This window comes from Lutzomyia longipalpis, chromosome 1, assembly GCF_024334085.1.
Source record: "Lutzomyia longipalpis isolate SR_M1_2022 chromosome 1, ASM2433408v1".
NCBI classification, from domain to species: Eukaryota; Metazoa; Arthropoda; class Insecta; order Diptera; family Psychodidae; genus Lutzomyia; species Lutzomyia longipalpis.
The window spans coordinates 48,311,538-48,328,385 of NC_074707.1; the positions used below are offsets into that span (position 1 = coordinate 48,311,538).

Consider the following 16,848-nt stretch of genomic DNA (forward strand, 5'->3'; position numbering starts at 1 on the left):
AGTCTCTTGATTTATTCAACAAATGTGGATAAATTCCATTGTCTTTTTTTGGGTTAACAACTCACCCGGTAAATCATCACACAAAAGATACATTTAAATAAGCTCTGATGCAAAGAGACAGAGAGAGAGAATATAAGGAAAATTGAAGAAGAAGAAAAAGTTTGCAATTTGTGATCTATTCCACTTGTATGGCAAATAGAATTATATGTATTTCTCTGGCAAACTCGAGGAGAAATCTCTTTCACAATTTTGATGAAATAAACAATTTCTCACTCCATTTTCACTTTAATAAACTTCCACAATCTCTTGCACGAGGTGCAAAATGCCAAGAGGTGGAAAATTGAATGCGTAAATACACTGAGAAAATAGAGAAAAAAGGACACAACTGTGGATGTAATTCAATGTTGCAATATTTAATTGAATTACCTACGTTTCTCGCCTTTCAACTGTAAATCCTGCACACGTAAGGAAATGCTTTCATAGCAAAACGGAAAATTTATATTTGAAGGGAACACAGATGCTCTTCTTGCTCTTCGGGGAACTAAATAAATTTAATATATAGAATACATTGACGTCTGCTTCTCTATCAGGACGTGCACAATTTTTTGGGAAATATCATCAGAGGTGATTGAGAACAGAGGGATGTTTTAAAATTTAACTAACTTTAGACAGAATTAGATTCCAAATAAACAATTCTTGAAGGTTGGAATCTTAATAGATTATTTATGATTGAGATTTTGAATCAATTTAAAGGAATTTAAAATAAGAAAATTGATTATTTTGAGCTAAAAATCACAGAAATACGTAGATTTAAAGATCTTAAATAAACATTTTATTAAAAATTCATTGATAGTGAATGATTTAAGTCAATTTAAGAGAAATTCAAAGTTAGAAAATGAATTATCTTGAGCACAAGAATCCACAGATTTTGAGCATTAAAATTGTCTGAATAATTTATTTTATGAATTTTATCTTACACTTTAGACTGATAAAAATTCACAAATTTGTACATTATCGTTTCTACATTGTGCCCTTCCATATTCACTCTCTTGTTGACTCTTCATGAAAAGAATTCCACTGAAATCTCTTTCGATGGAATTTTCTTTTTAATTTAGAATAAAAATTCTTCTTTTCCCGAATGAGTGAAAGGCGACATAAATAAGCAAAAAAAAAGAAAATTCTCTGTACAGCTTTTTGTTGAATTCCTTTTACAAAAGCTCACTCCGGCATTCCTAATGTGATTGAGAGCAAGGAAAGTGAAAACATATCGAGTTGTATACAAAATTGTAAATATTTCACCTCAATTGTTCTCATTTCATCTCCCATTGAATTTTTTTTTCTTTTCCAACCAATAAAAGAAAAATAAAAAGCAATTGGATTTTATATGCGCAAGATGTTGAAATAACCTCATATATAGCAAGTATTATTGGCAATTTTACTTTAAATTATTTTTCTAATCGTCTTACATTCAATCAATCATTCACATTCGAATGGATTTTTTATGCTGGAGGAATGGAGCGAGTGCATAAATGCAGAATAGATGAATGAGGGAGCTTTTTGGATTAAGTTACCACGAGCTAGAGCTTTTTACGTTTCGTTCAGTATGAATTAAGCTCAACCACACGTAGGTCGTGTTGAGGTCAAAGTGAAGACGGGATTATTTTATTATTGCTTGTTATTATCTTGTGCGGGCAATCAAAAGTAATGATATCCAATGAGGGTGTATCGCAACTAATAATAATCCACTCAATTTTAATTACTCTGCGCCCTGCACATTAAGTGAAATTCCGGCTTCTCAACTCATTCGCCGTATTGCGTTGAAGCTTGGCGGCAATGTTGATGTTTCTGGGCTTTTCGGGGGAGGAAAAATGCGAACGACGAGTAAGTCTAATCCTAAAATAATTAAGATATAACTTTTTTTTCTGTCAGCCCAAACACAAACACGCTAAAATGAATTATGAATTAATTCAGGCGAGTGGGTGATTTCATCTCATCCAGAGTGGGCACAGGGTGAGATAATTTATTCTTCACCCACCCACCACCACCCGTCTGTTTTAGTCATATTGACAAAACAAAATGCGAAAATATGGTGGGGTTGTAAATGAAAATCCCTTCGCACTGCAGACTTTTCCCGCCCATCTGCATTTGCATGAGGTGGTGGTGATGTGGAAAAAAAATCATTGCATGGTGAAAATAGGAGGGAAAATGAGGACATGAACAGTTGAAATTTATCCTCACGACTCCCATTAAAATTCCTAATTAAGCAGCAAAGTAGAGAAAAGTTGAAAATAGAGCACCCAGAGAGTGACATTAAAAAATGTAACTTATTGAAATTTCTTTCTTTTTTTCATTCTTTCATTTTGCAATGCATGGAAAAGTCGCATTTTTTTTTCTTCTGAATAGTAGAGGAGGTATATTGAGGGGTTTGCGTTACAGAAATAGGGAGTTAAGTTTCTATTTCCGTACACATTTAATGTCAACGTCCACTTACTTTTCTTTTCCTTTCTTTTCCCACCACCACCACCCTCTCATTCATTTTCCCGCGATTGTTTTTTCCGGCTCTCCAGCATGCATGCAGTGCTGTGGATGTATGTGGAAAAAAAAGTGTGTAAAATATTCATAACCAGCTTTCTACGTAATTTTCAAGCATCACGCCAGGGAGATTAATGAATAAAAGATTGGAACAAAACCACTTTATGACGCTCGTTGGCCACACGGAGTGATGCTTTTTTTTTCAACCCCCATTCATCCCCAATACCTTTTCTTGGATGAAACAGGGATGTCTTTAACATCCCAAGACGAAGTTTTTGTATTTATTCTCTTGAAAAAAAACAACAACGACGACGACAAAGTGTTAAATTAATTATTTCTAAATGAATTATAATCAATGGGTGGATTTTCATGTGAAATGCAAACTTTCTGTATGATTTTTCTACGAGTTTTCTCAGCATTTCTTTGTGTAAGTGTGTATGTTAAAGCATTACTGCTGCCCGCATTTTTCTGACAAATGACTTGAAAACAAATCCGTAAGAAAATTTTATAGGAAAGTTGTGAAATTTAATTTTTTAAGCTTTTTTCCGTTTCTTGTGCAGAAAAGAAAATTGTGAGTTAAAAATTCGACAAGAGCTTTACATAATGTTTATTAAACAGACAAAGGTAATTGAAGATTAATTTACCTACGGTAACAATTTACACGTCTCGATAAATGTGGGTGTCAATGGTAAAAGCAGGAAACCCCATGATTAAAATAGGTGTGTGTTGGGGTACATAAAAAGGTACTCTTCTAAAAGGAAGTTTTTTTTTTCCTCTCCTACACCTTGCATGCTTTTCTTTTTTCCATCATTCCACATTTCCACGCTTATGGTCTTTAGCCATCGCCTGGTAAGATGGTGTGAATTATCCATCTCACTGCCTCTTTGATTTATCGTGCGGTGTAAATTGCAGACGAGGTGCTTTCTGCACACAGAATTTTCCACAATGAACCTCTGCCCTTTGATCCTTTCCATCAACATCTCTCCATGGCGTGCACGAATCCTGTTGGGGTATATGATGTATGTGCTATGTGTGGTGTACCATTAATTAATAAATCTCCAATTGCACAACATTTCATCTCCTTCCCGTCCCCCTCTTTCCACCGTCGTACGCCATATCAGAGAGAGAAAGAGGGAAAGAGGGGGATAATAAGTCAACCTCCCATTTAATAATACAACACGCAATAATTCAGTGATTACCCCTCAGACAGCCAGTGATTAAAGGGTGTGGGTGGGTTGCCCTCCAAGGCAGATAGATTGACATTTACTAAGCACGTAGACTTGAACTTTGCTAATTTCTACCGCGTGGAATTTTGATCTTTGGCATTTGATAGGGAATCATCAACAAACTGCCATGTTTTTGGGCAGATTCCTCGCAAAAGGGATGGAGGACTTATTTCTAGACTACACCTTCGTCCTACCTTCACATCCCCGAAAAAAATTATATTAATTAATTGGGCTAAAAATACCTTTTAATCTACTAATTAAATCATCCTACAACTGCAAATAAATAAACGAATATTAATTAATTCATTTAAATTTAAAATTCACGGATTAGCGCCAAAAATTCATTTTAATACCTCTTTAGGGACATTCATAATCCCCGTTCGCGCCGTCAGGAACATTTAATTTATTTACCTGTAATTTTCCTTTGTAATTTTTTTAGCAGTGCACCGACGCATGAAGGTATATAAAAGGAAACTTTAATTGCTCCTAAATTTTAAACATAAATTCCCGGAGTTTTATTTCCCAACATCCTGAAAGTCTATTAATTTTTTAATACTCGCAATAATCCAGCTAAAAGCACTATTAAATTTAAATGTTTCCATACTAAATTGTTCAATCTTAAAATCCATTTTTAATTTATTCGCAAAATAAATATCTCATGGGATTCGTCAAGAGCTCTCAGTGTTACATGAAATGTATATCTGTAGGGGAGAGCGGGGCTAATAAAGTCACTTAAGGGTTTAAAAAAAGCCTAAAATATAATATTTCCTAGCTAGATAGAACAAAATGATCTGAGAAAGAGTTGTAGGGCAGTAAATTTCCTAAAAAAATGAACAATACATTTCGTTTTATCTATTTGGGAAATATGATATTTTGAGCTTTTTCTAAATCCTTAAGTGACTTTTTCAACCCCGCCCTCCCCTATAGGTAGAAAAAAAAACTCACGAAATCCATTTGAAAGGAAAAATCCAGTTAAGCTTGGGACTTTTGGGGGTATTTCATCAGCAGCAGAGTGTTGATGAAATTCTCAAAGTGTTTTCTGCTGTTAAATAGAAAATTTTCATCACACCAAAGGGATCTGAAGGTGCGTTCTGGAGGTGAAAAAAAATCCACACAATGCAGAATATTGGATTATATGAATAAGAAATAAGATCACGCGGCGTTCTCATTTTACTTCTTGTCTCCCTAATCCCATTTTGTTCTTTTGCACAAAGCTTATTTGAGAGAGTTTTGCAAGAGAAAAAAAATGCGAGGAAAAAGACAGAGAGTTTGTAGCAGATGCGAGGAAAGTTTCATTATTGGTATGTACTCAAGACACATTTTCTTACAATGAAAGCAGGGGTAGAGGGAAGAAGAAGAACTTTTCCACACACATTGTCGTATTTTTCCATTGAGAGTCCATTTGAGGGAGGAAATCGATGGGATACGAGAAAAACTATAAACAATACTGGCGGTTGTGAAGATGTGTGTAATTGAATATTGATGATGGGGCTCATTTGGTGTAAGCTCTGTCTCCCTCTCACTTAGCTATTTGTGTTGTGTGGACTTGCAGCCACTGAAGGTGGGAAGAGTGGGTGGGATGGACGTATATAGTAAAGTTCAAATACAATTGATGGAAAACTCCGAGTGAGAGTCAACGACCATTGACTGGTTACACAATTGCAAAAGTCACGGAAAATTTCACCCCCATATTCCGTGCTTGGGGAGAATACATCGCATAGCTAAATCAACCCATGGGGATGCTCAATAAAGTGCTATAACACGGACTTACCATATCATTTTGCTTCACTTCCAGAGCCGCTCAAGCTGCCGCCGCCCTCGCTGCCCAGACGTGTGGCGGGAAGTCCTCGAGAGGCCGTCCTGCACCCCTTCTACGTTCCAGAACACTGCCTGCCATCATTGTGCCCGGAATTTCAATTCTGCACACGCAAATCGATCCAAATCGCCTCAATACCGGTGAGATTATATTTCCCTGCCTTTCTATACCACACTATGCTATATTAGCATAAAAGTCTTGCACTATGTATCCTTCAAACATAAAGCTCTTTTGTGAAAAGATATATTTATACTAAAAATTAAATTTTCACATTTAAAAATTTGAAAATAATTAGAAGAGAAATTAATTTAAAAAATCATTCTGCCGGAAAGTTTATTTTACAAAAGTTTGTTTTACACTAACAATATCATTTGCTTTAAATTATTTAACATCAATAAACAGAGCTTACAAAAGCATGCAAATTGAATGAGCAATCAAGTGGTATTTCATTTAAAATCTCATAAAGATAAAATGGGAAATATAAAGCTAGCAATTATGGTTAAAAAATCATTTGATTTTTTAGAGAAATGTGGGGGTTAGTTGTTGATTTTCTTTATAAATAATTTTTTGAATTAATAATTGAGATCGAATTTTTAATTTTTTTAATCGCGATGATAATATTTTAAGCTTTTTTCAAATCTCTTTAGGCTCAATGAACAAATTTTCAGTATAAAGTGAATTGTCTCCTTACAAAAAGCATTTTTTTATTGAATATGAATATGAGCGTAGAGGGCAGTTTATTGATTAATGTTCATTCAATTATTAAATTACTTTTAATAATAGCCTCAATATTCCTGTTTAACATTCAATTATTTACCTATTGTTCCATTAATAAAGTGTGGAGAATTTTATTGAAACAAGTTGAAAATTGATTGAAAGCAGTTAATTGTTGAAATTATCCACTCCATCACAATGTGTAGGGGTGGATTTGGTTTTGATTGAATTTGTGTCTCTCACAACTTAAGGGATGGTCACGTTATTTTGGAAACTCTACAGGAACAAAATGGCCAAAATGTGAGAATTTCAAATAATTTTTTTGAGCACAAAAATTTCTTTTCTAAATCGAAAGTACTTAATTCTTATCAGTATTTGGCCATTTAACAAGAGTGCAAGCAAATTTCGAATTTTTGGTTTCAAAATTGGCCTGAAAATTGCTCTTGAAAGTCCCCGAGTTTCCAAAATAACGTGACCATCCCTTATATAAAATATACAAAATCCCATTCACAGTGAAATACCTTTAGCCACGTGAAAGTAATTCCATTAAAATTCAATGTGATCTTTTGCATAATTCAGCATTTAAATAAATTAAAACAACTCCTTGTGAGGATGAGAGCTATGAGAGAAATATGCTTGAAGGATACTCTCAGGAGGGAATTTCTAATGCGAGAAATCTGTGCAAGATTTCAAGTCCAATAGTGTGGTGGTTATTTCATCGTTTGCAATGCATTTTGCATTTAAATTGGATAAAAATCTCACTGAGCTGCATCCCAATTTCGCGAAAAGTGTTAACAATCTTGGCAAAGATTGTATTATCAATTCAAATTAAATGTCATGCGGTTTGTCGTATGGATTTACTTTGTATTCAGTTCAAGAATTTGTCTCTCTGAGAATTTTAAATGAAATGTAAAGGTTAGAGCTCAAAGAGCTACAGGAAAAATTTTCCAGAGAGAAATTCTTGTGATTTCCCAGAGTTACTTGAAGATGATAAAGAGCATTTAGATACTTTAGCACATTTGATATTTTTCTACCAATTTTTCATAATTGTTTAAAGGTAACACAAATTTTTAACCCTTTGGAGACAACTAACTTCCATACAGATTTTTCTAGCAGTTCTTGATAATCGCCTGATTTCTAACGTTTCTAACGGTTTTCAATATCTGTTCTAGAGTGATAAATTTTCAAATTATTACTTTGTAACGGAAAGTTTAAAAAAAAAACCTTTAAAAATTAAATAATAAAATTACAAACAGTCAAAAACTTTCCCTTTTTTTCGTAATATCCGCTAAAAGCATTTTCCAAGCGGAAATTAATTAGGATTGAGTACTTTTTAACCTATAAACTCATCGTACTCGATAATCTAATTGAGATTGATGTTCATACATGTATGTATATATTTACATTTAAATTTAGAACACATTCAATACAGTTGAGGGGTGTGTCGAGTACATGAAAATCAGTGATCAACGAGTGTCCCATAAATCTCTTTTAAATGTAATTATTTTTGCTTTGCCACGAGGAGGAGTATACTCGCAAAAAACCCCGCTGTTACAGCCTAAATCACAAAAAATGGCAAAAAAGGGGTTGGTGCGTTTACTACACCCTCTCCAATGAATTTTCCAGCAAATTGAATGATATAATAATCCATTTTGTATGCTGTTTTTATCCTTGTTAATTCTAAGTGAATCATCAGGCATGTTGGGGCCTTATCAGCTTTGTTCAGAGGCTGCGACACACAGTTTATCAAACCAATTTGTGTACGATCCACCTCAATAATGACAATGAAATTTAATATCCATTTTGCACACATTTAGGGGAGTTTCGGAACAAATCCAATATACCTCTGAAAAATTAATGGTTTTAGTAATTAATGGGGAATTGAAGCTAAATTTAAATACCTGTAAATTATTCTGCAATTCTCCCTACATTGATTTTTCATTTATTTCTTCATTATGCTGTATCTGCATATCCTGGTTGATTCTGGGTGTAACACATAGCGCCTAAATGTTATGCAAATTGGATAAAATTCTTTACTTTCGATACGGGAAAGTCCCAGCCAGAGGAAAGCAAACTATTCCCATATATAGCATAATATTAACAAATGGATTTTTTTCTCTTTTGCAATTTTCCAGAGGGTTTTCCCAACACAGGCTTCGCTGCACGTTTATCCCTCCAGCCACGTACTTCGCCAAGAATCTCCCTGACCAGCGATGATTCAAGTCTCGATTACCGACGCAGGAGTGCCGGTACCTTCTCAACGACATCAACAACGAGCAACACGGCGATCAATACCGCCGAGCCCTATATTTATGCCTTTGACGACCTGGAACGCCATCCGGATGGAACTGTGGTGCTACGGTGAGTGCACCCTCCTTGAGGAGGACCCCCATCCCATTTTTCTTCTTCTTCTTCCTTTTTTTGCGCCATCAAGGTGTCATTGCACCATACACGGCTAACAATGGGCGATGATAAATTGCGCGAGAAATCCTACAGAAGCTCAATTTCATTTCTCAGCAAAATGCTTTTCTTTTCCTCAAGAGTTAACAACCGCGGATAAAAGGAGGTAGAAATTCACCCATGAGGAGTTTATTTTCAAGGAAACATCTTGCTATTTTTATTTTTCTCTTCCTGTTGGAGAATTTTGGAAATTTTTGCCATTTGAGGATTTTCTTTATTCTCATCATTTCGTGCTCATGGCAATTTTTGTGCTAAATCTTTCCCAGAATTTTATGGTCCAAATTTCTTTCCTCCCTAATGGCATTGGGTAATGTAGGAATGACCCTGTTTTAGTTGCTCTATAGGATAAAGCTTTTCAGGAAAAGAAACTCTTTGGGAGAAACTTTAAAATTAAAAAGAAGCCACGAAAAGAATTTGCTGGAGAGTGTGTAAAGTCATGCGGTGGAAATCAATTTCCTCTAAGCTGACAGGAAAATTTGTAGTCTTTTTAAAAGTTCTCTCACTCAGAGTGTTTGTTATACCTATGTATGAAACAAAGCTCAACTGAGGGGTGGTAAATTTTCAATTTTTTTAAAGCATAAAACGTTACGAGAAATTAAGAAAAAATAAATAAATTTATTTAATTGAAGTAAAATAATGCGTTGAGAAATATTTTTTGGGCTCGTTTCGAATTAATCCTCTTTTTCCTGCGGAAGACTCCTTGGGCTTGTACCATCAGGAACTTTGCGGATGGATCACATGCTTTGCTAAGTTATCCCTTAATGGACTGAAATTATGACTAAATATCTCAGCCAGTAAATTGTTTAAAAAAAACTGTTCCATAGTGAATTAAGAAGCTTCAAAATTAATTTAAAAAAATTAAAAAATTATATAAAATTGATGAGAAAATTCTAGATTAACTTTATATTAGAATTTATATTTAGCCATAAACCCCTTGACCCAATAAGTGAGAATTCTTCCTTGTCATCGCTTCAGCACCATGCCAAAAAGTAGGAAGTGTGTGCACTTGAAGGAAAAGTGCATTAAAGTGCAATTTTACAGAAGCATAAAACTTGCGAAAATTACCTCGTAAACTGACAATAAATCCCTCCAATTTTCATACACCTTTTCCCCCATATAAAAGCTAAGATGAAGAGATTCTCTGTGGATTCCCTGTAGCATCCAATGGTTATGGGGAATGAATTTAATTTTGACTATGTAGAACTTTTTCTTGTGAATTTTCTCATTTAGCGCTCACTCTCTCAGCGTAGATGGTTCCAGGGTTGGTTCCTACATGGTCATAAATCTTGTGACCACCCTCCCGCCGGAAATTGTCTCATGGCACTCAATTGAATTACACCACAAATTAAATGGAACCCCACCGCCCCTTGCATAGCTTGGAAGTTCTCGGATAGTTTTCACCACTCCAATGAAGCAATTACTGAATATTAGTACAAAGCACGTGTCTTCTTCGTGTCACATGGGCATGTTGAATGCCCATATAAGGGGCTTTCACCTCGCCATGCTGCAATAAAGCTCTGATGGTGCTATAGGTTCAAAAGTTTTCGACTTAAGGAGAATTTTTAGGGAGATTTTCAGTGCTTTGTTACTGTTTATTTTTTTCTTTAACAGAAATACCGAAAGCTTTGGAAAAATCCTATTTCAACACTACTAAATTCAATTTCATTTTCTCTTAAAAGAACTTGAACAACTTGAAACTTAAGAGAATAAACCTGATGTTAATTAAGCCAGAAACTTTTTGTCCCCTAATTTAGATTTCATTGCTGTCCATAAAGTCAGGAGGGCTTCCAAAAAAAGCGAAATGTGTCAAAAATATAATTGCAGCAATTTTCCCATCCTCCAAACATCCAATTTGTGAGATAGTTTGCAAAACAATCCGCAATGTCCATCAAAATGCTGCGTGTAAACTTGTACACTAAATCATTCGGACTTTTCAGAGAGTTAACAAAATTTTCCAACAGAGTGAAAAACTCATTTAAATTTTGTAGGTAAATAAAATTGCATTTGTGAGTATGTGGCGTATAAATTGTGACGCAAAAACTCCATCAAATCGACCAAATCAATAATTTCCGGCTAAGGGAAAATGTATATGGGAGAAGATTGAGGAAATTAAATCATCAACCCATGGAGACGTGGTGGAGGAGAAGGTGGGAAATCAACATTAAATCCTTTCTCCTGCCTTTCAATGTGAAATTACGGGTGTAATTTAATTTATTTGTGAATGAGTGTGCCAACAAAGAAAGTCCCCATGTCTTTGCTAATTACAGAACATTCTGTTTTCCCGCGCGCGCCCTTTTCTCGCCATTTGATTTATAACGTTAACATACATATATACGAAAAATACTCTACCACGCGCTTCTCCCCGTGGAGTTCTATACAAGAGATGTGAGTAGTGCTCGAATTTTCATGGGAATTTGCATTGCCAGAGTTGGACAAATTGAACATTGGAACAATGACGGTGTGAATTTTTTTTAGTTTATTTTTTGTAGGTCAAATACAGAGAGTATTTTTATTGACATGAATTCAGATTTTTCACATGTGCCATGAATAGAAAAAAATCCTCTCTAAAGGATTTTCCTGGAGGGATTTTTCCCGTAACACCAATAATCCTGTTTGTACTGATAGTTCACTGAGCTTTGATTGTGAAGTTTATTTGTAAAACCGGAGCTTTTTGTTGTTGACTTTCAGCATCCCTGCACCCCATGTCGTTGCCGCGAGAGCCTATAGAATGTCCGGTGGAAGTGCATCCGGTCCGTCGGGTGTCGCAGCCACTTCAGCCTCAATTTCCGACACATCTGGAAGCTCTGCACAGGGAACAACAAGCTCCCAAGGGGGAACAACAGCTCTCTACAGATTAGCCCGACTTCTCAATCAGTCCAAGACCACCTCAAGTCCTGTCCTCAAAGATGATGCCCCACGGAGGTTATCATGGGAGAGGTAAGTCTAAATAATTTTTTTTTATTAATTTTTATTCAAATCTTTCTCTTCAAACTCACTTTATTGTTTTTATTATAAATTGCCAATTACAATGTGAAATATTAGGAAATTCTTTCAAAAACAATTTTATTGTGTTCAAAACTTTGCAAAAAAAATTTTATAGGTGAGACTGGGTTAGTGTGGATTACTTTCTTTTAATTTATTTTTTCAAGAAAATAAGTTTTAATCTGACTCCGCATCTTCCATTTGCTTAAATTGATAAATAATCGTGAGATTCATGGCAATGGAGCAAAAAATCTGGAAGAAAACATTTTATGATTAAGGAAATATTTTGAAAAACAATTCTGAAAATTATACCATAAATATGCCTGAATTGTTAATGACAAAGATATTTCCTGCATAAACTTGGGGTTCTGAATGAAATCTGTAACGTGCATATTTTTTGAAAATTATCCATAATGGGGGAATTAACGTCCAATTCAAAAATGTCTCCAAAGAGGGGAAGAGTGCTGAAAATTATGTATATGTGTGTGTGTGTATCAGCTGGTTGCCCGCTGCTCTGTCAGTGGGCCCAGCAGTCTCAATTTGATTCTCTTGGGGAAAAGACCCATTAAATTTTCTTTTCTCCCAAAAGGGATAAATTCTGTGAAGTCCTTGAGGAGTGCTCTACCACTCCTCCCGTGAAGCTAGAGGCTATCCAGAAGCCTGTGAAGAGAACGAGGATCCGTCTGTGCCGGAATTCTGCTGGTCAGGAGCTGGAAGGAAGAAATTTCCCCCTGTATTGCACCGAGGGGATTGTAAGTCCCAGAAGAACCACTAGAGGGGCTACGCCCTACCCTTGGGGATCTACGAGAGGTTCCGGAGACAACCCGTCCTGCCCTATAGAAGCCACCGCATAGTAGGGCTACGTTCTGGCCCCAAGAAGCCACCGACAGCACCAGAGGGCCACACCCTACCTCGAGAAGCCACAGAAAGCAGAAGACGTCGTAGAAGAGAAGGAAGCGACACAAGATTTCTCCCAAGAAGAAGAAGACAAATTTTGTATATTGAGAGGAGAATAAACTGCCCCGTGTGGGGAAAAGAGGAAAACGAACTCTATAAATCTATAAAGTCGAAATTGCTGCTTGTTGAATGTAATTTCTTCGCTGGATTGGATTTCTATGGCTGATTTATGATTTATGTTGAATTTTATACGCAGCAATACTTTTACCTGGAAAATCAAATATTTCAATAATATAGCCACGTTTTCCCCTAATTTTTTTGAATTACCTGTTCATCGAGCTTTTGCCCTAAAAGAGTCAAATATGATGTAACCGTGATACACCTTGCGAACCAACAGATAAATGTAATTATGTTAAGTTCCGTAACTGAATGATCACCAAAGTACAGATCAAAGAGCCAGAAAATGCAGTAGAAAACCACAGAACTGAGGAGTGTGTGTTGAATTGTAGCAATAAGAGCGAGTCCACCGACTCCATCATTTATTTGTGGAAAGAGGTTAAAGAATTCTTTCAATAGTTTCAAATATTGAATATTATTTTTCCTTTCAATCTTCTCCAGAAATAATGCAAAAACTGTTATTTGTCGGATTAATCCACAAATGTAGAGAATATTTATATCATTAGTAAGCGTTGCAACAAAGTACATGGTATGAGTCAATATTTCTCTAACGCTCATACATGCAACATTGTCGAGAATCAGGTAGTAAGCCAAGTTAATTAACACAGTAAAGAATACTGAGCTCACTGCACATATTATACTGAGATAGTAGAAACTAATAATATAGTTTAATAATCTATAATAATCTATAATCTTGAATTAGAACTTCTTGGAAACTCTTCATTTTCTCCAAAAGATCTAGGTGTTGAGAATTGCGAAGGTAACCAATGATGAATATAAGAATAAAGGTCACTCTAACTGTTACACTGTCCACAATAAACACAATTCTCTCAACATAACCATGTTTAAGGCCATAACTTGCCTTTTTTGAGCCAATATATTTAAAAACTAGGTCTGTAACGCCACAACCGACACAGATGAATGCAAAAATTAATTGCAAAATGTAATTTCTTTTACTATTTCTACCACCCTCATTGTAATTTGGGATTGTAATTATCTTTTGAAGTTTAAAGAGAAATCCCAAATTTTGTGGAAAATTCATTGTCTTTCGATTAAATGTTAAAACAACTTGATCTAGCGAGAGTTTAGCGGGAAATGCCAAATTAATTTGAAGGGAAAACAAGAAAAATGTTCCTTCAATTAATTTCATCTAGATCAAAATCCATTTAATCCAAAAAGAATTAACGAAATTAAGTTAATTTCTTCACGGGAAATGAAAGGCGCAAAAGGTATATAATTTTCATTTCTCTGAAATTATTTTGATAGTTTGTTTATCAATGTATTTGACAAAGAGCTTTGATCTGCTATGTAATTTGAAAACTTGTGAAAGCTTTTAATGAAGCTTTCCATGAACTATAATTTACATAAAGAGAGGGTTCGAAATTGCTTTTTTAATATCACAAATTGTAAATATATGTAGGGGAACGTGGCCCAATTCTGACCTTCTTCGAGCTTTTTTTAATCAGCTATTAATTAAAAACGATAAACCTTTAATGTAAAAAGTTATAGGAGTAAAAAGAGCATTAAATGCGGGCTTTCAAATGATACTCAATTTAAAAATATTGCTTTTTATTTTATACCATTTTTTTCTCATTCTGCGTGGACCTTTGGAGGTGGAAATTGGGCCACGTTCCCCGATACATTTACTTTGTATTGATTGAAGCTTCGAAGAATTTTCTCCTGCATTTCCTTTGCATACAAATATTGTAAATAGAATTGCCAATTTCATTACATTTCAAAAGCTCTAAAGCTCTGTGAAGATTTATATTTTGCTCCTTTCCCTTTCTCTCCGCAAACTTGACTAAGAAAGGGGTAAACAAAACAATTCATAAGCCCCCGAGGGAAAAAAAATGGGAGCAAATATGAAAAATCAGAGCAGATGTATTATAAAATTTCTTTTAGGTCAGGAAATGGCATAAATTCAAGATTGTGCAGTAAACATTCCAAATGACACCATTTCTGGAGCTTTTTTCCTTCTTGGGGCGCCTCCACTTGGCAAGTGTTTGTCGAAAGATGAAAAAAAATGGGAAAAATTCACTGAATAAACAAGAATCCTCCAGAGAGGGAATGTTTGCCAAACATCAATGTCTGTCGTCCTATTTTCTCTCCACACCACGAAATATACAATGGTGTGGGCGATGAGATTATCTTCAAAAATTCCCTTTTTGGCAAAAGCTCTCAAAGAGGATGGACTTCAAAAATATAAAACATTTTCTTGACTTGTTGGCTTTCAAAATGATTTTCTGTATCAGAGGAGATTTAAAGTGATGTCTGACAGATTCCTCAATCGCTCCTACAATATCTTCTCCTCATCCATCCCCTCTGTTCGTTGTGTAATTCACATCCTCACATTGGTGGCAATATGCGGAGGATTATGAAAATATCCTAAAGGAAAGGAAAACAATGTCGATAAAACGTTTTTGGATGTGTGATTTATGCTGGTGGAGAAGATTAGAAAAATCTGTTAGGAAAGCAGCTTTTTTTCATATGAATTTACATTAAATGAATCATAAGCTCTTTAGTGGTTTTTCTTGCTCGCTAGACAGCCTACATATTTCCCTAAGATATTGTATGTAGGGAAAGTATTAAATATAATTTTTCTTTAAGCACAATTTTCATATCTTTGAACGTTATTTTGATAGCTTCAAATTAGAATTCAATGAGCTTTATAGCTTCTAGTCTGAAAAAAAATCAAAAGCTTCTCTGAATAATTATTTGAGCTTTTTCTATATAGATTGTGCTTCATTAGGAATTCTATTGAAATCAAGATTGGTTTATGCTGCGAAATATATAGATATTCAGCATGATGAGAAGAATAAAATAATATTCTCATCATGATAAATATAAAATTGAATAATTCATAAACTTTTCGATATTTCCAAAAGAAGAATCCAATAAATGATGCTATGAGGATTGTGGAGTCAAGAAGCTATCACACCTACATGAAGTAAACCATCCCTTAGTAGAGTTCTCTAAAAGGAGCTTTCGAAGGGCAAAAAGAGGACCCTCTTTGCATACCTTTTTACACGCATCGTACACATATAACGGAAAAAAAGCTACACCAAGTGTTGATGGGAAATTGGAGTGACATTTAGATCAATAGTAAATAATTTATGTAGAGGGATTCCGTAGACTTGATGTGGGACCTTTCCAGATGGGGGATGAGGGGAGGGGCTCTACGGTGTGAGGGTCAGAAAATCAAGAGTGTCACCCCTTATATACGAAGGTATTCAACAACACCCTCTCGACTTCCGCCACGTCGTCGCACTTACGGCACATTTATTATTGATAGCAAATATATGATACTGTCACTCATCCTGACAATTAACTTAGGACTCCCATTTTGGAGTATATATCCTTGCATACGTTGTACGTGGAGATGAATGATCTCGAAATGTTGGATACCTGTACCCATTGGTGCATGAAAAATTGAAAATATATACCGAGAAACACTTTGTACGCGCAGAATTTTCACGTAGAGTGGCATCAAAATCAGTTTTCAGGGAGCTTTTAGTGCTCCTGTAGCCCTATTGCACATATAGTGGAATTTCGCCTATGTAGTGCCAAAAGGTCAAGGGGGCAAATAGTGTACAAAGCTCTCTCGCTAAAAACTTTCAACAGCATTTTCATTAACACAAAAGTGCTATTAATTCTCTCACACAGTTTGAAACTTTAACAATGAACGGACAAATAATTTTATTTTACGGGCAAAAGATAGCTTAACGCTCTACAGTAAGAATATTTTCACACACTGATGATCACAAGGATGATCCTACAAACTATTTAAAGTACCTCTCGATTGTCCAGTGAAGCTGCGTTCTTCTCTATTGACCTACAAAATATATATGTACCATGTAGGTACCTGTCTGTGGTATTATATTCAAGAAGATATAAGCACAAAAGAATGAGAAGATTGGGTGATAATAGAAAATGGAACTGCTGCGGAGAAATTCAATAGAATACAACGTAATATGTGAAATTGAGAAGCGTGAAAATGCAATTTTTCAATAAGATACCCCCACCCACACACTTAAACTTCCAAAA

General features: G+C 35.2%; 3 protein-coding genes across 5 annotated transcripts in view; 2 read left to right on the forward strand and 1 right to left on the reverse strand.

The window, feature by feature from the left end:
- Nucleotides 1–16,848, forward strand: part of LOC129787983 (protein Peter pan) — a 1,185,971-nt gene that overhangs the window by 542,284 nt on the left and 626,839 nt on the right. The window lies entirely within an intron of this gene.
- Nucleotides 1–16,848, reverse strand: part of LOC129787980 (L-dopachrome tautomerase yellow-f2-like) — a 1,067,766-nt gene that overhangs the window by 542,284 nt on the left and 508,634 nt on the right. The window lies entirely within an intron of this gene.
- The window catches only part of LOC129787936 (uncharacterized), a 64,580-nt gene that overhangs the window by 6,700 nt on the left and 41,032 nt on the right, over nucleotides 1–16,848 (forward strand). For all 3 annotated transcript variants that reach the window (XM_055823794.1, XM_055823793.1, XM_055823795.1), the window contains exons 3-5: nucleotides 5,554–5,714; nucleotides 8,424–8,649; nucleotides 11,437–11,685. In XM_055823794.1, coding sequence (XP_055679769.1) covers nucleotides 5,554–5,714; nucleotides 8,424–8,649; nucleotides 11,437–11,685 — 636 coding nt within the window. The remainder of the gene's footprint in view (nucleotides 1–5,553; nucleotides 5,715–8,423; nucleotides 8,650–11,436; nucleotides 11,686–16,848) is intronic.